Source organism: Mchenga conophoros, linkage group LG16 (assembly GCF_057382185.1).
Source record: "Mchenga conophoros isolate Kocher_MC1m ecotype Shallow Benthic linkage group LG16, M_conophoros_male_GT1.1, whole genome shotgun sequence".
Classification (NCBI taxonomy): Eukaryota; Metazoa; Chordata; class Actinopteri; order Cichliformes; family Cichlidae; genus Mchenga; species Mchenga conophoros.
The window spans coordinates 16,588,857-16,614,566 of NC_140541.1; the positions used below are offsets into that span (position 1 = coordinate 16,588,857).

Genomic DNA, 25,710 nt, shown 5'->3' on the forward strand with positions numbered 1-25,710 from the left:
GTACAGCAAAGAAAATGAAATGCAGCTACAGCAAAGCCAAGGTAGAAACTTATAAAGTTGCCAAAGGAAGGCAACTTTTCCCCAGGTTATTTTCAAGGAGCAGAATGCAACCCTGTGATCTAATCTTGTAAATATGACACAAACATAAGAAATATGTGTCTTAGAAAAACAAAAACATAAAAAAGAGGTGTGGTGATATATTTGGATTTTGATGGGAATTCATCCAAAGATGATCACTAGAGAGAACAGCAGTAAAATAACTTTTTCTTTAAAAGTTACGGGAAAGAAAAGGGGCAATAGTGGAGTGGAGGACGACTACCGCAATGCAAGAAAATAACTGTCAAACTTTTATGTTATTATATTTTCTTTGCAAAGTCGTCGGAAAAGTTGCATTAAAAAAAAAAGCAAATGTCCCTCACAAAAGCCAAACCTGCATAGCACACGGTCTGTGTTTAATGTTTTACTTAGTTATCAAATTACACACTACCTCTTGGCCCCAGTAACATTTTTACTTCGTTTCCCACCTCACATTAGATGTGCTGTAAAACTGCGACCCTGGGCAGAATGAGTCACACATTCTTACACTACATTACTAAAGTCGTTCAACAAATAACAGCCACGTTGCTACAATAAAAATAAACAAAAACTGTGTATTCCGTTATTTTGGAAAACGCAAGGCTGTAAAAACATGTTGCTACAAACACAGCTGCTTCTCCACCGCCTACAAAACAAGTGACATTTGACCAGCAGCTGCTAGCTGCACGCTATGAGCAGGAAAACCTATTCATAAAAATTAGCGCCTAAATATTTACAGTGTGTTTTGTTTTTTTCCTCCTCAGCCGACAGGTCAAATCATCATTTTCAATCGAGATAAACTGAAAATAAATTGACTTACTGTGGGACAAGTTGTTTCACAGCTCTAGTAATGTGCGCCGCCATGTTTTCCGATGACGCTACAAGAGCAAGCGGCGATTGGCTTCACTAGCGGCGCGTGTGTGCAGCTTGAATCATGTGATTGGCCACAGCCTGGGAAGGGGCGTATCTGGAGTGCTGTTAGCACATGGAGTGGTAAACAGAGAGTAACTGGCTGAGACTGCTGTCGAGGATAAAGTGCAGCGGATGAAATATGTTTCCAGTCCAACAGTTGTGATAAAGTAGCAGAAATAAAGAGTAATTCAACAAAATAAGAGCAGCTGCATAAAAACTAAAGTCAAAGTTTCTGTGGATTACACATCATCTCAGAGTACTGTCTCTCTGAACTGGTCCTCACATGAACTGTCTGCTCTTTGAAGGCACAGACTGCCCGGAGCTTCAAATGGAAGGAAATGGGGGAAACAAAGTGAAAGTGAGATTTGAGCACGAGGCACGTCACCCCAGGAGTTGTCTCTCGCAGCAGTGGTGAATTACTACAGCTACCATCAGCCAGGTCCAAGTGTGGTGCACAAATGACACATAGTATTTGCCATGATTAAGTCAGCAGGAGATTTGCTCCAAATGTCAGCATTCAGAGGACAGCCTTTGGGCTGTGTTTGAATTTAAATGTGAATGTGCTGCTGGATTTATTGTAGAGCTTACTTCATGAGGGCTATAGAGCCAAATGTATCTGTTAGCTTAACTTGAGAAAAAGTCGAGAAAACGTCTCAAGTTCATGATTTGTTTCTTTTTTTTATCTTGCTTTTTGAAATGTAAGAAATGAAAGAAAGAAATCTATCCACTACAGATCATACCAAACAAAATATTTTATTTTCTCCTCATAATAAGATAAGATAATTGCCCCAGTTTTACATAAAGTAGAAAGTCCAAGTTAAAGTACTTTTTACTTAATGTATTTTTTATTCTGCATTATTTCTTCATTTTTTTTTACATTTTGAATTTCTTTTTTTTATTATTAAATATACAGTACACTACACCCTTGACACGGGGTTAAAGTATAGACACTGCATCACCTTCAAGACTAAAAAGCCAAAAACGCCAGGGACAACTGAAGGAATGGATTGCCATTATTTACTTTATCTTTGTCATAGACTAATAATACATGGAAAACATGACAAAAAAATAAGTTTGGTTCCTCTTTGTCACTTGAAAAATCTGAAATCTTTTTTAGATAGGCTAACGTACATTTTTAAAAACATGCAACTAAACAAAGAAAGGTCATTTCTACATGTGATAAAACTGCGATGGAGTTGGAAAATTCCATCCATGGGTTACTTGGAAACTACTTGTTTCCCTCCCCCTTCTGTTCATCGAACACAATTGTTGTCTACTAATCCAGTTTTGATAGCATTTGGCACACTTTCTTTGGATCACAGCAAGATGCTCAACTTCCATTCTGGTCTCCCCTAGGAACCTCTGAGCCCAAGAAAGCAGCCGACAACAGGTCGCGCCAGAGCAGGAGGGTTCTCCGTGTCCTCATGAAGCACAGAAAATTATTTTTTGATTCAAGTCACCCTTTTCCACACACACACACACACACACACACACACACATGCACAAGCTCATCAGTCTGGTATTAATTCCAGATATATGCAGAATATGTGTTTATTCTTGTCAATCTGTTATGTTGTTGAATGTTGCAATCACCTAATGACCCCCCTGTAAGGCAACAGAATATAAAATATTATGTCAAAGGAGAAAGCTTTTTGCCTTTGTCCCGCTCTGTACCCCCCTCCCCCCCCCCATCCAAATGGACAATGCATCACTAGGCCTTGATGCCTCAGAAGTCTGGGTTCATTAAAATCTTGAACGAGTGCCAAAGCTGTAGTCATAGATAAAAGGAATATGAAAGGATAACAAAATTTATGGATGGCAAGTCACCACCTCACCCTGGCATTTATAATAAACAAATGGTTTCTGTTTCCAATTTAAATTTCTCATTATACTGTGACTTTTGGAAAATGTGTTTTGATTTACCAACATTTTATCTGAAAAACTGTATAATTGATTAGATTTACATGGCTCTGATTTTAATGCTGATCGCCTGCCTTCCCCCAGTAGCACCCTCCCCTCCCCAAGCCCAACACTCACCCAAAAAAAAAAAAATGATCTGAACAGCTCCTGAGGCACATTAACATCATATAAAACAAACCTACATATCAAACAGTTTTTTTCTGATAAAATAATTGGTTTAAACCAGCATAGAATCCAATTCATCCCTTTGAAAGAAACCTCTGCGAGTGCACCAGAAAGAGAAAATGGTGAGATAGACTTCACAGCCCAAGTGAGATGGACATCAATGCGGTGTGCCAGCAATGGCTATATTAACCCATGGCTAAATCCCATCACACAAATGTCAGTGTATCCGTTATGAAACCATGACATTTAGATCCAAGGTCTCCATTGTGGTTTTAGAGGGAGCTGATGTTTGTCCATTCTTTGCATCCATCAAACCCGCACACAGCCTCACAGCCAACTGTACTCTAAGCATAGAAAGGTTAAAGATCATAAAGGTTTACATATCCAGTGTTACTGCAAACTGTTTTTAATACAGCAAGTTTTTGTTTTGTTTTGATGATGTAGGGAAGAAATGATCAAGGTAGTCTGTGCCAAGATTTTCATTATTATTAATGTCACGATTTGGCTAAGAGACAATTTATTGTAATTATATAAAATAAAATATAAATAAGATATATATTATTTTTCTTTTGAAATGATTCATTTTGTTTGCAGCATTACCAGTGATCTGTAAAACATATACTTCAATTATATATATTTTTTTCGCTGCACAAAATTTTGAAACTATAATATTTATTGAGTAAAAAAAATCTGAATATCGGTCAATTTGTTGAAATTCTTCTAATATTTAGCCATATTTGCTACTGATTTAACCTAGATAAAATCTCCTAAAATCACTTCTAGCATTACAACACACCAGGGTTGGCCTGGTCTGACACATCACGACCACTCATGAGTCGTTTGTAATGAGGAGCAAAAACCATATTCAGGATGTGGACAATGTGTCATGAAGCTCTCATGTTACAAGGGAAACACCTATAAGCCACTTGGCTGAGAATCATGAGATGTTTAATTGTTGCCTCCTTACATTAGCTTGAATCTCCCCCCTGAGGCATCAGTTTGGAGGTCAGGTTCTGGAGTGGTGTGTGGAAGAAGGGGGCGATACTGGTGGTGTTGGTGGTGGTGGTGATGATACGGGGGAATAAAATCCCTTTATTATCAGATCTCTCTTACACTCTCTTTCTCTCTCTTCTACCAACGGCAGTCCAGATCAGGAATTACAAATGATATCATGACAATTTTCCATGCTCTTCAAACCAGTGATGTTTTACCGACTCATTTGCTATGATACCTTGTTACGGATCCAGCTGTGAATCAGGGACGTGTCATGGGGCTAGAAGCCCACCTCCCGCTGAGCCTGGCCAATGACCTGGAAGGCAATAGGGGATGCCAGTGCCTGCAGCATGTGCTGCACTGACAAAGCAGCAGGGCACCGTCAAAAACCCTCTCATACAAACTTTGCAGATCACTCCGTTTTTAACAGATGAGTAAGCACTGGTGCTGGCTTTTTTTTCTCCGCACTAACACAAGGTTTATGGATTTCCCTTCACAAGTGTGTGGCTCTGGTTGACACTGAGCAAAACCCTTGCCCAGAAGGGAAATAGTGTAGTGGTGGATCTTGCGTAGAGGGGTGCAGATAGCATGTGGCAGGGTCACTGCGCAGGTTAAGCAACAATTCATTTGAGTGCCCATAAAGGAAGTGGAGTGTGGTTGGAAACGACCAGCACACCAGTTAAAGAGGCCATGCAATTCAGATTAAACTTTGGCCTTTTAACTGAAATCATTAAAAAAAAAACAAAAAAAACCCTCAACTCATACACATGATCAAGGGTTTTAAAATCTTTCCTATTTAATCCTCAAAACCAGATCGGTTATTTAACCTTAGAGAGATTTCCTGAAAAGCAATCCCTTGGAATATGGTGTAATCCCAGGAGACAAAGTAGCAACTTAAACCAGTCATTAATTTTTGTATGCATCAACAGGAATTCAATGAGGTTAAGGTTGTTTGGGTTTCCAGATGAGAGCCCTCACGCAATCCTAGGCCCTGATGACTTCTGCATTACAAAAATGATGCTGCCAGGACTGATGGAGCTGAGAGTGTCAGGAGGCATTAGTCTTCACAGCCCAGAGCTGGTGGACAAAACCAGAGTGTGCCCCCTGACCCAATCCACCACCAAGTTACTGACCCAGCAATCATGAGAGGAATAAGGAGAGAGGGAAGGAACAGTAAAGGAAACGATTTAAGCATAAACCAATGTGAGATTAATACACTGAAAAAACTCAGGAACAAGAAAGGGAAAGACATATACTGACCCCCGGACTTTACCACATGCTAGCCAAATCATAGGAAATGGTCTTAAGGGCTTTTTTTCCCATTCGGTTGACTCTGATTCTGCCTCTTTCACTTCATTTAACTGAATTAATGAGCAGGTTCAGCCAGACTTCAGAATATTAACTTCTTGGGTATTTTGTTGAGGGATTGAGCAATTATGCGAATAATTTCACAATAAGTAAACATGTTTGGGCCTGCTTCAGTTACACTTTCCCACATTCCCACTTAATGACTGGTTTTGACACCTCAGGCCTTAAATATGATAGAAACCGCTCAGTTCAGAAAAGAGCTTCAAGGCTCCTAGTATGCTTTCAAGTGGGGAAAAAAGTTAAATAGATACAAATTATTTGGATGGCGAACAAAAAATGAACATCACAGCACTCTTAATTCTTGAAATTTAAGAACTGCTTGTAGGTTTATGAAAGAGTGTTCCAGCGGTACTTGCCTCAGTACACTGACACTGAGCAAACACAGTGGGATAGTGGCCTCGAAACACGACACCAGTTGACTGAGAAACACATACATCAGAGAGGACCTAAAGCTGTGTACACATGGTTCACCTCAGGACAGACCACCTTACAAAGCAAAGTCAGTGCTGGACTCACCCTGTGCACTCTGTCAAATGCGCTCTGTCAAATGTACAGTAGACAGTAGGCTCCCATAGCATGCTGCCCACTGTTTTATGTATGATGTAGTATTTTGGCCTGCAAAAGCACTTTAAACTGCATTGCTTTTATTTAACAGTAAAACCCACTGGCAAAAAAAATATGCATGCTTATTTCCATATGTTGTACATCCCATCCGATTTATGAAATGATATGAGTCCATTCATTATTCATATTGGTAGTGGAGTTATTACCATTTTCCCATCAGGCTTGTCACTGACACCATATTATTATGAAATCACAGTTCGCCCAAGGCGTTGCTGCTGCTGTGTAAAGTGGTCACAACTGACTACTTAGCATGGGCATGCAGAACACTGGAGACAAGCACTAAATGCCATACAAGTGACCCGTGAATTTTTAATACAAGCATAGCGGCGACAGTAAGATAAGTGACAAGAAAGAAAAATGACTGTGGAAGTTAGTGAGGCTTAAAACTCTGGCTCGCAACACCAAAACAGCCACGGCACTTTCAGCAATTACACCAATCTTAATGTAGTCCAGACTGTACTGTAGTCACGCCGGGAGTGAATGTGGTATCAGCAGGTTCCATTTGTAGATGTCCCACTTTTATAAAGCAAACTTCTTTTAAAATGAATAAAAATTTCATGCAACAGCAGACTTTGTTGTAAGCTAATTTGTCACAGGCTTATCAAGGCCTATTCATCACTGATCTAGTAATTACCAGAATGAGCTACAGGATAGCCCCCCTGCTCCCCATTTGCCCCCCCACCCCCCTCGCAGCGATGGTCAGCCTGTAAAACTAGGATGTGTTGGCACCTTTATGATATAAATACTCACACACCCTGGGCATAGGAAAGCTGTCAACAGTACATTTGTTTTCCATTTTTCACCACCCAAAGCACTTCAATCTGAGGAGAAAAAAAAAAGCAGACAAGGCGTTAAAAATGCACTGCAACACTAACTATTTTGCCCTTTGGTAAATTTCGGTGCTTAAACAGATGGGGCTCAAACTGGTTCCTTTTTACTTAGTGTAGCAGGCTTGTCTGAATTTCCATGCAACAAGTTCTCACCTCTGCACATGCTTGGTTACAGCTGGCATACTGAGATTAGTGCTACACACACACATACACACATGCAGAGCATTCACACTTTAGTGAATATGTGCTGAAATGCACACACGACCACAACAGCTGCGATTGCTGCTCTCTCTTAGTGATCGTTCATCATTGGACTTCTTGTTTATTGAAAAACACGAGTGCATGTCAAGTGAACGTAAAGACAAGAGACGTCAAAACCCTCACGACTTGACCCACGCATGGACGTAAGCTGTTATAACCCCCCCCCCCCCCCCCCCCACACACACACACACACACATACACACACACCCCACACCAAGCCCATCCACCCACACCATAAATAGATCAAAGCACATCTGTTTCTGTGTCCAGCAGCCACACATCTATAATTGCAGATTGGCCGTAATGGCTTAGAGCGACCCATCAGATGCTAAGCAGTTTGGACAAAGGGGATACTAAAGCATATGAGGATAGGGTGACCATCAGCAATCGCCGGCCAGAGAATTCTCTGAAGCCACAGTGGCGGCTGTCTGGTCTGTAGTGGACTGAAATAGATAGCACAGCTTCAGCCCTGGGATAGAGGTCCTGAGGGCCAGCACTGACCACACAGCTGGGATTGCGAAGAAGGGGTTGACCAGTGGTCAGAGTCAGAGATGCCGTTTGGATCACGGTTAGGTCTGGGTAATGAGTTGAGGATTTAAAGAAATGCCTGAGCAGGAGATTATTGGTAAAAATTGAATTAGTTTGTCAGACCTAGAGTTCTGTTTTAGGCAAAAGAGAAAAGGCCAGAACAGTTAAAGGTTTTAAATTAGGTGTAGGACAGTCCGAGCTGGTCTTGGTTGAACGGAGTAAGCAGTGAGTGACGAGCGAAGCCTCAAGTTGGCCACTTGTCACAGTGTGAGGCTGATTCGGCCTAATGAGCATAGTGCTGTCACCACACATCTGCCTTTCATTCACTTGTAGAATCTGGCAGACTCAAAACCTGCTGGAGTCACTGCTAGATGCTGGAACTTGAGACACTGTTACTTCACTGGTTGCCAGATTGCAAAAATAAATAAAATAAAAAATCCTCACAAACTAACCAACTTTTGCTTTTACCAAATAATCTGATAGCTGATATAAAATAACAAAACACACATATTTTAATCATTCCTTGTCTTCCAGGAAGAGTGAGAAAGTATAACCAGAACGGTTACTTCTTACAGAGGCAATAAAAAGTTTCAATGACTAAACAAAAACAGTTTGTTTTAATTGAAACATATTTTTTTTAATAATCAAAAAATCATTTTAGCTCATGCTAGCAGTTTTCTATCTTATATACACACCTAATCAAACCTAATCTCATGACTTTCTTGCATGTCACAATTGTAAGATGGGTAAATAATGATTTAAATAATGTTCCAAAGCCATCTTGCAATTATTTAGAATAACAAGTGCCACATTCTATAAATCTCTTTTGCATGATCTAATAATTAAATGTTACAGTAATAGAATTAGTGTGGTGTTTAGTGGGTATTAGTGGTTCTGTTGATCAGAAGAGAAACACAGAGATACTATGCCCTTTAAGGTGATAATGATGATTAGGTCGTGGTGTCTCTGATCTGCAGACGACAGCAGTCATCTCATCTGTCCTGCCTCTGAAGGCGTGTCTGTAGACAGAGCAGCTACTCAAAAAATTCCTCATGGGCATCCTCCTGGAAAATAGCACAAAGGTTTACTAAACATCATTGTGGCGGTGGCACCAATTATTGTTAATATACATCAAATAGCCTCGGCTGAGTCCAAGGAACAGACTGATCACTCCAATGACGGCAACTGTCAGTCTCCTCCCCAATGAAGAGAGCTGTTGAAATAATTAGTCCATGCTTTGTGAATAAAACAATAATACAACAGCCGAGATGACATCCAAAATATGCACATCGCCTCAGATGACCCGAAAACTGGCCGTGGCGTGGACAGCGGAACAAGGCCACATCTTTAAACGCAATCAGAGTCACCGGCTGCAGATGAATGCATGCTTTGTTTAAGCTTGGTATACAAATATTGATGGAAGACCAGTGACAAGGAATTCCATAAACACACAGCTTTTGGAATAGCTCGTAATATCATTGATAATATTGTCTACCTTCACGTTTTTGCATTTTCATGTTTGCATACTGTTTTTACTGCTTCATAAAATTGTGTGTGTTTCTTTTATCTGCTGCTTGCATTTTATTCTTTATTCTTTTTTCTTTTCTTTTTTAAACAGAGTTTCACTAACTACTACATCCTCTTTAAAATGTATACACTTCTTTGCAAAAAACAAATCATCAGAAAATACACCTGCAGCAGTCCAGGTAATATGAAAACACATAGAAGAACATATAAGTCAGAGTTTAGAGTGCTTAAGTATTGTTTCATTGCTGAGCCTGAAGATGGTGCTGCTCAGCTGCGCGCTTCCTGTTGTAATGGTTATGAAAATGAAAACCCCTGCAAACCGCACTAACTTCAAACCTTGTGTTAACCGAGCTCAGATCCTTTTTCCGGTAACGGATCTGTTCTGGTTAAACAGAAAATCACTGAATACCTTTTCCCTCTAGTGCTAGTTTCTGCGCAGCTGGGGTGGTGGGTGGTTCGACATGACATGAGGTTCTATAATTCTATAAATATAACTGAATATTCCAGCTTAATGTAGCTTTGCAGATAAATGTGTGTATAATATTGTCATTTATTTACAGTGTGATTAGTGTATATTGTTAAGTGGCATTAGAAAGCAAAATAGCATGTACAAAAACACGCTTTCTTACTTATTTCCTTTCGTTTTAAAACCACGTGCACATTTTGCAACCTAAAAACTTTTTTAAACTTTGTTCAAACTTTTAAGTTAGTTAGATGGGCCGTTTTGTTGGTGCTTTGTTGCAACTCTTGTGAGTTTGTATTGATTTTTATATATTCATACACGTGAAGAGTTTGGCATACAGTTCACATACAGTAAGTTCAAAGCATGTCCACTGCTGTGAAACGATGACACGCAATGGTTTGGTGCGTGTTAAAAACAGGCTGTGATCCCCTACGTTAAGACAGGCCCAGAATGAAATGTGAGAGAAATCGTGGCCTGCTAATCACAGACACCCGTGACAGCTTCTAACGGCTGCTTTTCGCACATACGCTCTCATTCAGTCTCGTTACTCTCCCATAGTAACAAGAGTCGTGTAGCACCCTCGCTTCTCCGAAGCGAGCGGAGTTAAATTGTTTCCAGAAAAACAGCAAAGGACTCATCAGTGATAAAGGTGACAAATATGAACCAAAGTGTGAAAGGAAAGTCTTCACGCGAGCATGGTGGCAAAGGGGACAAGGCCTGAGTAGGGCAGGCGGCGATTGATGCGACTGATGAGACCAGACACGAGCCACATGAGGCCCACTGACAACGCAGGAGTCCCCTGCGGTATGTCCACCAGACTGCTTATGCACGCACGCACACACTCACACAAATGCACGCATTCACACAAGCACGCAATTTTAACACTACCACAGTGATCCCGTGCAAACGCAAATAATGCAGACATAACAGTTTTAATAAAAAGAATTTTTAAAATGATTAAAGCTTTTGCTTATTGCTAACTTATGAGTTCGTTTATCCTTCGGATTTGTAATGTTCGCCCACCCTCTAGTGGTTTTATATTATATTGCAATTATCCCAAAATTAGCACTGCACATAAGAACAGATTTTTCTTTTCTTTTTTCTTTCTTTTTTTTTGACATTTCTGTGTTAAAGTAAAAAAAAACAACTGCTGTTTCTTCCAGTCATTATTTCTTCTATTTGGCTGCCAAACAAATAAACAGCAGCACAGTGAAGTTAATAAAGTACACTTTGTGTGTCTCGTGTGAGTGGGGCAAGTTTCACACGCAATTCATTTTGGCAGCAAAAAACATCCCAAATTTGGTTGGGCATCATTTGTGGAACCACGCTGACTATCCTACACATGTTGTGGACACCAGAAGTCATTCCCAGTTTGGCTCACCAACACACCCCTGGTTCCCCTCCACCGTGAGGGTGCCTTTAAAACGATATGCCTTCTGGGGTGTTCTTTTATGGACTGGAGTTGCACCATTGAGTATTGTGTAATTCTCTTCAAATCACTTTGTTCCCCTCTCTCCTCAACCCCCTCCTTTTTTTTAGCCCACCCCTGACTTAACAACCAGAAAAAGGTCACATTTTTGAGAAGTGACTTCCATGCATGTTCCATGCTGGGTCGTCACTTTCGATTTCCTAAGACCTTTCATGTCACACACCCATCAACCCAGAGAACTGCAAGCACGCTACTACAAACTACCATGTGCAACTTTTTATGCTGCTGCTGCCACTGGTGTTTTCTTCACTTATTTTATTTCAGGTTTGTCAGAACACAAAATATCATTCAAATGCACAATGTGCTGTGTATTATGTTTCTCTTGTACACCCAGGTTTTAAATCTCTCTGTGGGTACTGCTGAAGCCCATTTTGGGGCTTTAGTAGAGACCCTGCATGGGTAGGATTGGTGATAATCTTCTCCCTTCGTGTCTTCCTGAGCTTCTGCAGAATTTAACACTGAGATACCCTCAGGACACCTAGTGAGGGCTTAACGAACGACTGTCTTTTCCTTTTCCAGCACATCTTTCAGATGGTATGAGATGTTTAACTCAGGGCACAATATCATTAATGGAGCATGAAATTTAGGCCTGAAGTGCAGCAGGCTCCTAACCTGCAGGTGACACTGTCTGCATGAAGCTTTTATTGTGACTTAAGTGAGCTGTATTATAACCACATTTGACTGGTGACAATTAGTGACCTTTTGCCTATCCAGCAGCCATCCATTTCAATTACGCAAAGCTGGAAATCTTTTGTGGATAACCAAGTAAAATACTAGCCAGAGAGCTTCCACTGCACTATACTTTACGGAACCAAAAATTAGGTGAGAAGGGGTCTATATTTATGGGTGTGGATTAACAATAGTCAGCTGCGTCTGACCTTCTGTGACTATATTAATATTTATTAGACAATATACCAAACAAGGAGGTAGATAACTTATGGATGAAGCCTGCTATAGGTTATTGTGAGTTCTTTTTTCCAGTTAACTGTCCTCCTCTTCTAGTAAAAGTCTTTCTCGTCGATCAATAATTAATAAATCACAAAGTTAGATATTGTAATCTATGGTAAATTTGCTAGCCCCTGATGATGCGAAAACTGAGGCTCTCTCCCTCACATCACATGATGTGCTTAAGTTATGATATTTTTTGTGGATTATTGTTAGCATTGTCAAAGTAAAACAAACCCTTATTTTTGTACCTTTCATAAGTGTCCACAATATGTACTTTCAGCTTCTCACTTATTTTTTGTGTTTACCTTGGGACCAGCACAAAGAGTACACTAGCTTGTGACCTCCCTAAAGCTGGGTTTGTGTCTCTTGGTTGCAAACCGGGGATCTTTTAACCAATTAACCAATAAACCACAAAGCAACTTCCTAAGTGTATCCACAGTGAACGTCAAATAGCTTACTGTAAAACAAGAAGCACTCAAAGACCACAGAGCTCTGCAAAGGCAGGTTGCCCTCTGGGCAGAATTTACTTTAAAGTATTTTGTATATATTCATTTTGTTTTCTTTGTTCTTTTTAAAAGTACTTTAAGAATTTTATACTGTTATAAAAAAGAGACATGTTGGAGTCAACTTGAAAGAAAGTTGTCAAATGGGGCATGATATTTGGATGCAAACTATAATGGGATATTTAGAATCCCCATATACTAGTATCATTTACTAAATGTTGCCAATACAAACAAAGGCAATAGAACTTTAACAATAGTTTTAAAGATAAAAGACATTTTTAATACAAGTTTGACCTTGAAGAAGAGTTCAGATGTCCAAAGTAATTATATATTTAGAATCCCCGCAAATGTGCCTGGCACAGTTTTAAGGAATACACTATTTTGCCAAAAACATTTACTCACCCATCCAAATCACTGAATTAAGGTGTTCCAGTCATTTGGTACAAGAACCCACATAGCAAGCAGGTCTGGCCCAGATCTGGTATCAAGTCAGCACTGCTGGATGACTTCTGGGATGGTAAGTGGTATGTCATCCAGATATGGGCCAGACCTGGTGGATTGGTTTATGTGGCCCAGGCCCATAGAAAACAGGTCTTCCCTGGATCCAGCATCAAGCTGGCACTTCTGACTGACTGGTGTCATGGCAGGGTGTATGTCAACCAGATGTTTGCCAGGCCTGGCAATGATGGCAATATTTATATTCCTATTCTCCTATTTTAGTCAGAAGACCCAAATGCCGTGTTGCAATACTATACTGCTATGGTAGCCAACGTTTCAAATGCAGGTTTGACAGGTTTGTGAGTGTACACTTTATCCAATACCTATTGACGGTTTACTCATCTCTGTCAGTGGGTGGCTGTAGCTCAGGAGGGAGAACAGGTCACCTTCTGATTAGTGGTTCGATTCCTGGCTCCTCCAGTCTGCATGTCAAGCGTGTGAATGTAGTTAGGAAGCACTCAGTTTAGTGAAATTGGGCAAGTTGTATAGAGCAATTTAAGTAATCCTGAAGAGTAGAAAAGCACTATAAAAGAATCAGTCCATACACTGTCTGAACAGAGTTTTGTCATGTTACTTTTGCAGTGTTTTGCATGTTCCGGCATATGTTTTTTATTATATGGCTTGATTAAGGTACACATTAGGCTGACATCTGCGGCCAGAGCTGAAACTGTTCTGGGCCAGCACAGAGCCAGCGGTGTGTCTACTGCTGGCCCATGTGTGGGCCACATCTGGCAAACCTGATCTGGGCCACCAAAGGGCTGTCATTCTTTGCAGTATGTGGGCCATGTGTAAGCACATTGTGTGGGCCAGATCCGGGCCATACCAATTTTGCTATGTGGGAAGCACCTAAGCACGCAGACTGCTGCTACAAACATTTGTGAAAGAATGGGTTTCTCTAAGGAGCTCAGTGAGTTCCAGCATGGTACTGTGATAGGATGCTACCTGTGCAAGTCCAGTTGTAAAATTTCCTCCCTAATAAATATTCCACATTCAGCTGGTAGTAATGTTATAACAAAGTGCAAGGGATTTGGAATGACAGCAACTCAACCATGACGCAGTAGACCATGTAAAATAACAGAGTGGGGATTGGTAGGTGCTGAGGCACATAGGGGAAAGATTCTGCATGGGTTTCCATGACTGAGCAGTTACATCCAAGCCTTTCATCACCAAACATAATGCAAAGTGCCAGATGCAGTGCTCTAAAGCACATCGCCCGTGTACTCTGTCTGGCAATCTGATGGACGAATCTGGGTTTGGTTGTTGCCAGGAGAAATGTACTTGTCTGACTCCATAGTACCAAGTGTAAAGTTTGGTGGAGGGGTGATTATGGTGTGAAGTTGTTTTTCAGGCTCGGTTCTTCAGTTCCAGCCAAAGAAAGTTGGCCAATTTCATGCTCCCAACTTTGTGGGAACAGTTTGGGGATGGTCCCTTGCAATTCCAACTTGGTTACGGACCAGTGCACAGAACAAGGTCTATGAATGAGCAAGTTTGTTGTGGAAGAGCTTGACTGACCTGCACAGAGTCCTGAACTCAATAGATCACCTTCAGGAATTAGAGTAGGGACGGCGAGCCAGGCCTCTTTGTCCAGCATCAGTGTCTGACCGGTGACTGACCAATTATGCTTCTAAAAGAATGGTAATAAATTCCCATAAACATGCCTAAAACTTGTGGAAAGCCTTCCCAGAAGAGTTGAAGCTGTTATAGCTACAAAGGATTGGCCGACATCATATCAAACCTTATGGATTAAGAATGTTACTCAAGATGTTACTCAAGTTCTATGGCTGTGAAAGATGGCTGAATACTTCATAATCTAGCATTATTATCACTCAGTGTTGGGGAGTAACGGAATACATGTACCGCCGTTAAGTATTTAAAATACAAAATATGAGTAACTGTATTCCGTTACAGTTACCGTTTAAAAAGGTGGTATTCAGAATACAGTTACTTTGTTGAAATAAATGGATTACACTGCGGTACTTTCCTGTTTCATTTTGTCGCGGGTCAGGACTGTTTGGGTTTTGTTTGACAGCTACGTTCTTTCGTTCCAGGCGGCAGCGTTACGGTTGCCATGGTTACAGGGCGACGCTCGCTCTCTCTCTGCGACTGTGTGTTTCCTAGGTGAGAGAGCGCCTTTTCGTTGTTGTTGTTGTTGTGCTAAGCTAACAGGCAGAATGCTACAAGCATAGCTCTAAAGAATGTAGCATCATGGGCAGTGTAGTCCGCAGAGAGAATGGACTGCCATACACGTTATGGGTCTGTGAGCGCGAGGAGGGAGAAAAAGGGGAGTGGAAAGGTACGAGTTGTCATCGAGGAAAAACGGGAGCTGGAAGCATGTAAATATAATAATAAGCACTTCAGCCAAGCTATTAAGACTCGACTGTACACCGTGTTCGTGTTTTCCTCCGAAAACAATAAGTTCCGTTGGAGCAGTCTTTCAACGCCTCTCTCTGTCTCTCGCAAGAAAAGTTGACCCACACAACAAAGTAAAGCTAGCTTTTGGCTACGAGCCGACAGGGACCCCGCCGTATTAGTCAGAGGTCCCTTTACTACAGCTCGGAGTCGCGGACCTTCAGTAATAGTAATAAATCACACGGCAATAGTACATTCACGTTGTTGTAAAAAGCATGATAATATATTAAGTAATCCAAAGTATTCAGAATACATTACTGTCATTGAGTAACGTAACGGAATACGTTACAGAATACATTTTGGGGCATGTATTCTGTAATGGAATACATTTTAAAAGTAACCTTCCCAACACTGTTATCACTTTCACCTTGAAGGAGAGGTCAGAGGTCAAATTTGACATCTTTATATGGTACTTTCTATATGTTAACAATACACACCACACTTATAAGAATCATAGTTTCTAAGTTCTAAGGCTTTTTGTCAATTTTGATCAATAAATCATTAAGTTTATCTTGAAGACCTTGGTGGATTTAAGCCAAACTTGAATGGATTTTTAACATGACCTCACTCTATACCTTTTTTCAAGCTACTTAGATTACTGTGACCTGGATGACTGAGAACCTGCACAGACATATTTACAGACAGAAAGACATACATGCATTCACTTTTGTTTTTTGCTTTTTTGTTTTTTTCACTCATCAGTTTCAATTATAAAGGTTTTACAGTCATGTGTCATGAGGGAAATGGCAACTCCAGCTGTCAGGTGGCTGCTGACACTGCTAGCTGTAGCTACACAGTTAAAATTAGTCATAATTTATTAGAATTAGCGGGGATTTCCCTCCATCAACGCCACTGGACTATTCTTCATCGTCTTGATGTTTTCACTTTAAAATACAAAACAGTCCAAAATGTTGGGGCACCTAATTTCCATCAGTGAAGTAGTATGAGCACACTGCGTCTTTTGTTTGCAGTGAAGCTCGTGTTGCACCTTCCTTTGCCAACACAGATTCACATTGCCACATGTAACCGCTATAACTATTCTCAGAATTTAACACCTTGTATTTCAGTTTAGAGTGTTTATATGTTTTTAATCTTTCAGGCGGGTTGGTGGTTTTGATTTGTACATGCACATATATATATATATATATGGAGACACAACTGCCTTCAGACTGTTAGTGTTTCATTCACACATCAAGCAATACTTTAGCTTCCTGCTATATCTTCCATCAGTACCATCTCAGGCCTTCTGCATTTACCTCAGCTACATAAGAGTATGAACTTGAAAAACCTCAGAGACGGGAACGTAATAAAACCTCACACTCTATCACTTCATCTAACCTTTCTCAAAACGGCGCTGCACCCACTGCCAGCAGCAGTGAAAGTGACTCCTATGTTAACTGCAGTCAATTCAAATCATATCACAACTCCTTCTGTGGTATGCATGTAAGTCTTGCTTTTGAATATATTCAGACTCTACAAGAAGAAGTAATCAGTTCTAGTCAACCTACACGGTCCTTTTTTTCAATCCTGCTCCCAAATGAGGTGCATACTCTTCGACACAAGACAGAATAAGACAAGATAGGATATATTGTATCTTCTCCTTATGCCCAGATCACGTCATATCTTTCTCTTTCTAAATTGTAAGACGATTTGTATTTATGTACTGTAGTACCCTTTCTACTCTATTTGAGCACTTGTAATGCTTTCTACTACAAATCCCATTCGCCCAATCACACACATTCATATCGTTTTTTGTTTAACACTCACACACACACAAACTCACAGGGACAAACCCTCACTCGCTGCTGACGGATGCCTCAGGGCCAAGTCAGGGTTCAGCATCTTGCCCAAGGGTACTTCGACATGCTGACTAGTGAATTGGTAGACAACCTCTTTGTTTCCAAATCTCATAATCTTTTAGTTACTCCACTGTGCAACTAACAAAAACTCAAATTAATTTAAATTAATTTGATTTCCCCCTTAGTTTGCATCACAAACCCTCCCCTCAAACAAGATTTCTGCCACCACAAACAGTGCAAACCTGTGATGGTTTATATATATTTTGTCTGCATAAAGGAAAAAAACAAAAACAAAATTGAAGTCACACATCACAGTCCAAGTGGCTTCTTGTTGTCACACTTTAAGTGTTAATACCCAATAACGATAAACTTTTAGAAATAACATATATGACTGTTACTGTTATGTTCTCAGCATGTATGTAAATTTATGCCACATATATGTATGTATATGCATGTAAATACATAATGACTACCTGCCTCACAGCTTGTGATTTAAAGTAGCATTGTCATCCCAATTAAAAAGTAAAAATACTAAAAAAACTGAAATGGCAAATAGGATGACAATTGATACAAGTACAATATATCTTAAATGAGGGTATTTTAATGCATTGCATGTCCTGGGGGACAGGATGTTAACATGCAACTACTGTTGTTGTTCATGTGTGACATTTACCCAAATGTAATGTGTGATGTCAGAAAGGAGAGGTGGGATTTGAACACTTCACATAAACTTTGCAAAGATATTTCAAGCCTTGCTGCTTCTTTTACAACCATAACTAGCAGACGCTGCAGCATTTACAGTTAAAAAATACTTGGTTACTCTGTTTCTAACTGTAAGTATTCCTTATTATAGTTTTCTTTGTCTATATAGCAGCACAGTGGTCTGTTGCTCCTGTATTTACATGCATTTTCCTGCCTGTGTTGATTTATTATGACATTCTTTCTTATTTTCATAAAGTGACAGGCAAGATGGCTGGTGGAAACATGACCCTGGACTCTGTTGCAGTTCCATCAAACCAGAGCAGCTGTGATGTGTTTGTATACCAAAGAGCCGCAGTGGTCCTTTTCCCCATTTTCTACTCTGTGGTATTCATCATCAGCACATGCGGCAACAGTTTGGTTCTCCGTGTCATCTGCCAGAGAAAACAGAAGTTCAACTCCACCTCCATTTATCTGGTCAACCTTGCTTTATCTGATGCTCTGTTCACACTGGCACTTCCTGGGAGAATTACCTACTACATCCGTCACTTTGACTGGCCTTTTGGTGACCTTCTCTGCAAAGTGACCACACTTCTTTTCTTTACAAACACATATGCAGGTAATATGAGAAATTTTGTCATTGTACTTTTGGAGCTTGTCTTTGTGTATGTCTGTACAGGTGCTGCCAGATCTTTATACTAGTTTTAGTTCACTTTTTTCTATTTAGAAAGACACATGCAAAACATGTCAGTAATTACAGACATGACCAGTACATCATATCTGTCACATATGACATATATATCTACTAACACTCAAAAAGCATTGCATTTAAACTTTTGAAATACATGAAACATTTCCAAATGTTCAACAACAAAACAAAATGCTCAGATTGCAACTGGGATGGTGAACGCAATAAGCAGAAGCTGTGTGTCACTTCCATTACATTCTCACCAGGTATCGGCTTCATGACCTGCATCAGCTTGGACAGATACCTGGCCATGGTGCATCCACACCGGCTGCAGTGTTTAAGGAGTGTAAAGGTTGTTCGAAGGGTGTGCTGCCTGGTCTGGGCTCTAGTTTTTCTGGAGGTAGCGCCTCTGCTGTTCCGCAGCATGCTGCATGAGCATCAGGGAAGACGAACCTGCATGGAGTACTTCAACTTCGAGGGCTCCCGCTTCACTCCGTATCTTCTGATTCTGGCCTGCGTTGTGTCCTTCTGCTGCCCGCTTACCATTATCATGTGCTGCTACGCCAAGATCAACATTAAACTGCGAGATGCAGCTAAAAAGAACTCTGTAACTGGTCGCTCAAGGAGGAATCACAGGGCCAACACTATTATTCTGCTCATCCTCCTCACCTTCATCGTATGTTTTAGCCCTTATCACGTCAATGTCATCCAGTTTATGGCCAGAAAAATACACCACCAGCCAACCTGTGAAGAACTGAGAGCCTTTAAAGTGTCTTTACAGGTGAGAACTGCTGTGTTTTCTTTTTTCAATTGATTTTAAAATGTCCCCGTCATTTCTCTTTCTTTTTTTCCTTTTCATAATTTACCCTTACCTTCTAGATTACCGTTTCGTTAATGAACTTCAACTGCTGCTTGGATCCAGTCATCTACTTTTTTGCCATTAAGACATACAAGAAGAGAGTGATGAGCCTGTTTAAAGACTATCTCTATACTTCCGGCGCCTCCTCCAAAATGACAGCTGAGAACAGCAGCAGCAACACCTGAGAAACCACAGCTGATTCTGCAAGATGCACATATAGAACATATGCCACAGACCTATTTTCCCATGCTAAACTAAAAAAGAAAGAAAAAGAAAAGGGCTTTATTTTACGTAGTCTCTTCTGCTGATGTGTTTTTTTAAATCCCTTCCATCTAAAATATATATCAATTGTGTATGGACACATGCAGTGTATGTGCCTTAATTTAGCTGTAAAAAAAATGAACTAAATCCTTGTTCTGCTGTTAGTGTTGCACCCAGTATTTGTTTGTACTGTATGTATTGCCAAGTGGTTTTGTTGTTGTTGTTTTTGTTCATATGATGGCCTTTTCTTTTTTTCTTTATGTGTTTTCTTTATTATTATTTTTTAGTTTAGTTTTTTAATTTGTTTGATTTTGTTTTTTGGTTACAATGTGTATTCAGTCTAGTATCAACAGCGTCATACAGTAATCGTAAAAGGAAGTTACTCTAATCCATGTTTTCGTGGTAAAAGGGATTTTGTATAGTTATGTATTTGTACATTGTTAAGAAAATGTCCCAACCTATGTGTTTGTTTCCAAACTCTTTCTGAAAATACTGTGGCCATTAACGCAACACGGAAGCAGCTTGTACTTCCTTTTTTTGTTAGAGAAGCACATACCCAGCCAAGTCTTGGGTGAAATTTTTCACTGTAAGAGGAACCATTTGAGCAAATTTGTAAAGCATACGCTCCTGCTATCAAAGATGTTATTCATATGATCCCAGCAGTATTACGTATTTCACAAAATGGAAGAACTGCGGGTAGGACAAAATGAGAACATGTCACACTTCTCTCTTTCATACCCACATCTGAGTTTTGTGTGGGAGTACGCAGATGAAAATCACCACTTCCTCACCCACCTTTCCTGCTCCCCTATCATAGGCCTCATTCCTGCTGGGCTCCACATCTTGTGGTGAGGGTACACTGTGTATTTTATGTGTGTGTGTTTGTGTGTGCGCTCCTTGCAAATTTACGCAGGTGCACATTGTCTGTTTATAGCACAAAGTGTCATATTTAAATTTAACCTTTCGCATTTCCTGAGTTTTTCTGGAGATGTTGCCCTTTAGTTTTACATCGAAAACAATGTGCATAAACTATTCTATAAAGAAACATTAAACTGCTTTGAATGATTACTAATTTTTTTTTGTTGTTTTTTTTATTGCTGGGGAATTTATTCACTTGTCAAGACACGGGCTACACAAACAAGGAAACAATTTTTTTCCACTTCTAGTCTTCTGAGGTTCTGAGGAAAACACAGTGAAATGAAAAAAAATGAAAGATGATTAAAACAGAAAGCAACATCATTGTCAGATCAGAATAGTAAAGGTTAATGAGTTCTACTAAGTAAATCCGAATTACCTTGAATGATTTTACATATTTTATTAAGGTAAATTAAGAAACATTTTATGTGTTCATATATGGGACACAAGCATTTGACGTATATGATGAAAATGTATAAATAAAGACAATAATACTAACAACATTAAGCAGCATTAATGGAAATGGCTTCATTTGTTTGAGATCTGCTCAGTAATTCACTGTATATTGTATGAACCTGATTAAGTCTAAGTGATCCTTAAATTAGGAGAAAAATGATCATTTAACAGATCAAACAAAGAGGTTGTTAGAAACAGCATTTTAGCTCATCAGACATGGTAACCACAAAGGCAAACGAAACACTTCCTAGTGTGAGAAAATTAAGCAATAAATTGTTTATCACATCTGGCAAGAACCCGCAAGTTTGATATTCTATGTAGATCTTTAGATAGAGTACCAAACTCTGGTGCAACACAAGAAGTTCTCGTGTGTGTGTGTGTGTGTGTGTGTGTGTGTGTGTGTGTGTGTGTGTGAGAGAGAGAAAGAGTGAGTGTGTGTTTGTGTTTTGTTTGTTTGTTTGTTTGTTTGTGCATGGGCAGCACAGAATTAATGAGGTTAGCAGGAAATTGTTGCTGCTATTTTAGCTGCAACAAAGACAAGCTTGTTATGTTAATAAGTATATTCTATATTAGATGCTCGGATGTGAGAATGCAATGGGCTGGTAATTAACTTTTTACCCTGTTCAAGCTGGGATAAGGTAGTTATGAAAGTGGATGGATGGATTAATTTGGGATTAATTTAGTTTGGGTACAGGGTGAGCAATCTGAGCAGTGAAGCCCACACTTTTCTTTACCCCAACCACCACTGAGACATTCTCAAGAGACATAATCTCTCCAGCGAGTCCTGGGTCTGCCCCTGGGCCTCCTCCCAGTTGGACATGCCCAGAATACTTCACAGAAGAGGTTTCCAGGAGGCATCCTTGTCCGATACCTGGACCATCTCAACTTTCTATGTGAAGAAACAACGGCTCTACTTTGAGTCCCTCTTGCATGACTGAGCTCTTCACCCTATCTCTAAGAGCCACTCTTTGAAGGAAAATAATTCTGCTGCTTGTATCTATGATATCTAATGAGCTTGGAAAGAAAGTGATTAGATTTCTTTAACGTTTTTTTTTTTTTAAGGTTTCAGCTCTCATCTGAGAAGCTTCTTCAGGTAAAAAGCAAATGGTAAAGAGTCCCAGGTATTTAATCCCTAGTGGGAGTTGTTAAGAGTATCGTTGACCCACTATTGATCATGTGCCTCATCACATGCTCCAAGGTGTGAAAAAGGTTTTGGGCGAAACCATTGTGAGACTTTGCCTCGCCCCATTATGTGACCCATTGAGATCATCTGATGCAAGATGTGAGTGGGGTTGAGGCACCTCGGATGGGATCTCAAAACTGCATTGTAGGTGCCAGAGAGTTGGTGTCATAAGACACCCCCTCTGTTCAAAGATGCTTGTTCACAGTGGGCATAGATGGTCTCTTTCACTCCTCTTTCCAGCCATCTGTCTTCTCTATAGTGTATAAAAGCCTATTTCTTCTTAAAAGGTGCACAATTGCAGAGGTGGGAAGCAATGAAGCAAAAAATCCTGTGTTACTGTACTTAAGTAGAATTTTCCATTATCTTTACTTTCCTTGAGTATTTAGTTTTCTGGAAACTTTTTACTTTTACTTTTTACATTTATTTTCTTACAAATATCTCTACTTCCTACTGCTTACATTTTCAAAACAGGGTAGTTACTTTTGGTTTAAGACATTTGAGGAGTTATTATTTCACGCTACTGTATACCTTCAATCCTGAATGTTTTTGATTCAATCACCACGGCTTATCATGAAAAAGGCAAATGAAAAAGACAAAATCATGTAATTTATGCATGATTTACTGCGCAATATTCAGGTGTTCTTACTTCAGCATCTAGCTACCCCTACAGAGAGAAATGAGCACAAAGAGTGACATTTTGTTTTTGTTTAAAAGTGGTAGGTAATTTCAAATGTAGCGTTTCTATCAGCTCAACAAACATCAGCAAACACACAAACTGTTTCTGTGAAGCTTAGGGCACACTCTGTATGCTAGTTAAAGGTACAATTGCGATATTTCCCAACAGGAGAAAAGAATGAGAGTTCACGTCACTCAAAGATGGAGCAAGATGTATGAAAGACAGGAAAGGAGAGGAAGACAGAGTTCTATTTAAAGGTAAGAACAGCTAGTTATGGAGCAAGAGACATTGGAAAAGAGAAAAAAAAGTACTTTTGTGAAATCTGAAATGCAATTTTTTATTTTTTTTTTAAATTGAGATCCCAAGGGAGACTCCCCCCCCCCCCCGGTATTTATTGAACTTCCATTGGTACCTGTGAAGCTGTACAAAACCGTGCAGCTAGATGTTACAGTTTTTCTCGATTGCTTAAACAAATTTTTTGAAACTATGCCTCGTATTCTCAAAACACAAATCCATAACATCTCACCCAATTTCCCAAACATCGTATTTTGAGGTCAAAATGAAGCTCTACACCCAAAACCATACCCTATGGTTTTGGTTCTGCCTGGGAGGCTATGAAGGCAGAAAGATGTTAGAAAACCTCATGAACCAGAGCAGCGCGATGGAAGCTAACATTATCCCAAACAACAACGTAGTGAGGGTGCTCTGGCTGTGCTGGTTCCCTGTAGTCCAACTGGAACATATTTTGTCTTAGACCATCAAGAAAAGTAAGGAGAAGCATGGTGTTATAGGGTCCTAGAATGGCATGGCGGTGGAGTATCCCTCCATGGCTGATGGCTGCACACAGAGTGACATTCCCTCCACGCTGACCAGGGACATTTACAATAGCCCGATGGTCAATTATGTTCCTCCAACTCTACCTCATCCACCTCCTCCTCACTGGTGTCCTAGACTGCCTTCTCCTCCTCCTCCTCCTTGACCTTTTCCTTTGCTTGTTTTTGGATCCATTGTTTCATCCTAAATGAGCTGACTTTGGCCATTTTGTCTATCCATCAAAGTTTCTGATTGGTCTGTGATACAGTTTGACTCCTAGTGTTTCCACTATTGAGCTAAAGGTGTGCTGATGTGAGAACATTATTGACTGCTAGTGCTTTCTAAGTGACCACATGGTGTCAGAACTGACAAATGTAGGGATTTTTGAGTAGAGTTTTGCAGTAACAGTTCACCACATCTGACTCATGTGGTAAAGCAGGGGCATAGTGTTTACAGTTCAGTGTTTACAGTGGGTGTCCGTTTTGGAAAGTGTCATTATGGTTATTAAATTTGGGTTCACGAGACTGGTTATAGTGTTTAAGCAATCAAGAAAAACTGTAAGATCTTTCTCCTACTTATGAATAGCACTCAGTGTGCTGCTATGTTGAGCATATAGTAAGAATAAAAGGAGGCAGAAATAAAATGAGTTCTGTCTTTTCGCTAATATAATTTTATTACATTAATATAGCACAAGGTTCAGTTTGCTTTGGACAAAAATAGCTGGTAGAAACATCTTATAAAGAGTTATCTTTGTTTACTTTCTTACTTTAAGTTTATTTCAGAGCCTTTACCTGTACGTATACTCCACTTTTGCTTCAGTGTAAAAGTTGAAACAGTACTTCAACTTTTACAAGATTATTTTTAAACCCACTTAATTACAGAATGTCTGCATTTTAGCCACCTCGCCACACGTGTAAGGAAAATCTATTTGTGTGTTGAGCAGCAGAGTTGAGTTGAGTATGTGGTTTGCGCCAATAAAAGACTTGTCAAATCTTCTCTACTACTGTCAAACAGCTTATTCTGCTATTAACGTTTGTTTGGTGTTGGTTATTGGATCAGATTATTGATGTCTGAAAAATAAACAAGACATATTGCTAATTTATCAATTTATTAATATAACTAACAGGAGCCTCAGTCCTCCAAGATGACAATGCTCGTCCCTGTAGAGTGGGGTTTCCAACAATATAAACAGGGGTGCACATAAGTGGTCTGCAGGTGCGCATTCGCTGTCAAAATAAAAGACGCGCACCAGATAAGAAGTTGCAATGCGTGTTTGCGTACATAAGATTTTCTGGAGGAGGACAGACATTAGTTTAGAACTCTTAAAGATGTCGAAGAAGCAAGCTCCTGTAAGCAGTTACTTTGGTGTTCCTCCACCTCCAAAGAAATGTCAGAAGGAGTCCGAACCGCAAAAGAAGCGCGTATTCTTGGAAAAGTGGTTGCAGGAGGTGAGCCGGCTTCAAACAAATGATGAACGCACAGATTTATGATTACATACTCTCTCCATTCCATCCGAAGTTGAATAGACTTTTTATTTGACTTTTATTCTTGAGTAGAAATAAAATGAAACAGCACAGGATTCTGTTACCTTTGGGATCAGACCAGTTCAATCAGTTAGAAAAACAGATTTAATTTGCTGGGCAAGGTTGTTGTCAAAGAAGATACTAAAGAGAAGTACTTGTGTAAGATAAACTACCTTAACCACTGTACGTAGATCTCAAAGAAATTCCTGAAATTGTCAATTATCTCTGAGTTGCTTTAGCTTAATTGTGCAAAACTCTTGAGCCAGCCCTAATTTCTTTACACTGTATATTGATAGGAAAATGGGGGAAAATCTGATTTTAGTGA

General features: G+C 39.9%; 2 protein-coding genes across 5 annotated transcripts in view; one reads left to right on the plus strand and one right to left on the minus strand.

Moving 5' to 3' along the window:
• The window catches only part of clybl (citrate lyase beta like), a 67,389-nt gene extending 66,367 nt beyond the window's left edge, over nucleotides 1-1,022 (minus strand). Inside the window, exon 1 of the mRNA XM_085249720.1 lies at nucleotides 896-1,022. Within this exon, the coding sequence (XP_085105846.1) occupies nucleotides 896-939 (44 nt within the window). The 5' untranslated portion in view covers nucleotides 940-1,022. The remainder of the gene's footprint in view (nucleotides 1-895) is intronic.
• Nucleotides 1,023-15,042: 14,020 nt separating this feature from the next.
• LOC146556498 (G protein-coupled receptor 183) lies at nucleotides 15,043-21,098 on the plus strand. Of its 4 annotated transcripts, none has more exons than XM_085249188.1 (4): nucleotides 15,043-15,222; nucleotides 18,271-18,630; nucleotides 18,966-19,480; nucleotides 19,579-21,098. In XM_085249188.1, exons 1-4 carry the CDS (start codon nucleotides 15,063-15,065, stop codon nucleotides 19,741-19,743), a joined length of 1,200 nt encoding a protein of 399 aa, XP_085105314.1. In that variant the 5' UTR covers nucleotides 15,043-15,062; the 3' UTR covers nucleotides 19,744-21,098. The 4 variants fall into 4 exon arrangements, with proteins under 4 accessions (XP_085105314.1, XP_085105315.1, XP_085105316.1 ...); XM_085249189.1 differs by lacking the exon at nucleotides 15,043-15,222 and adding an exon at nucleotides 15,268-15,397 and having other exon boundaries at nucleotides 19,579-21,096; XM_085249190.1 differs by lacking the exon at nucleotides 15,043-15,222 and adding an exon at nucleotides 15,360-15,437 and having other exon boundaries at nucleotides 19,579-21,096.
• Nucleotides 21,099-25,710: the final 4,612 nt, after the last annotated feature.

Excerpts from the sequence above, each read along its gene's own strand:
- LOC146556498 (XM_085249188.1), top strand. The coding sequence starts at position 15,063 with ATGGATTACACTGCGGTACTTTCCTGTTTCATTTTGTCGCGGGTCAGG. Across the intron at positions 15,223-18,270 it reads TGCGACTGTGTGTTTCCTAG|TGACAGGCAAGATGGCTGGT; the intron begins GTGAGAGAGCGC and ends ATTTTCATAAAG. Across the intron at positions 18,631-18,965 it reads CTTTACAAACACATATGCAG|GTATCGGCTTCATGACCTGC; the intron begins GTAATATGAGAA and ends CATTCTCACCAG.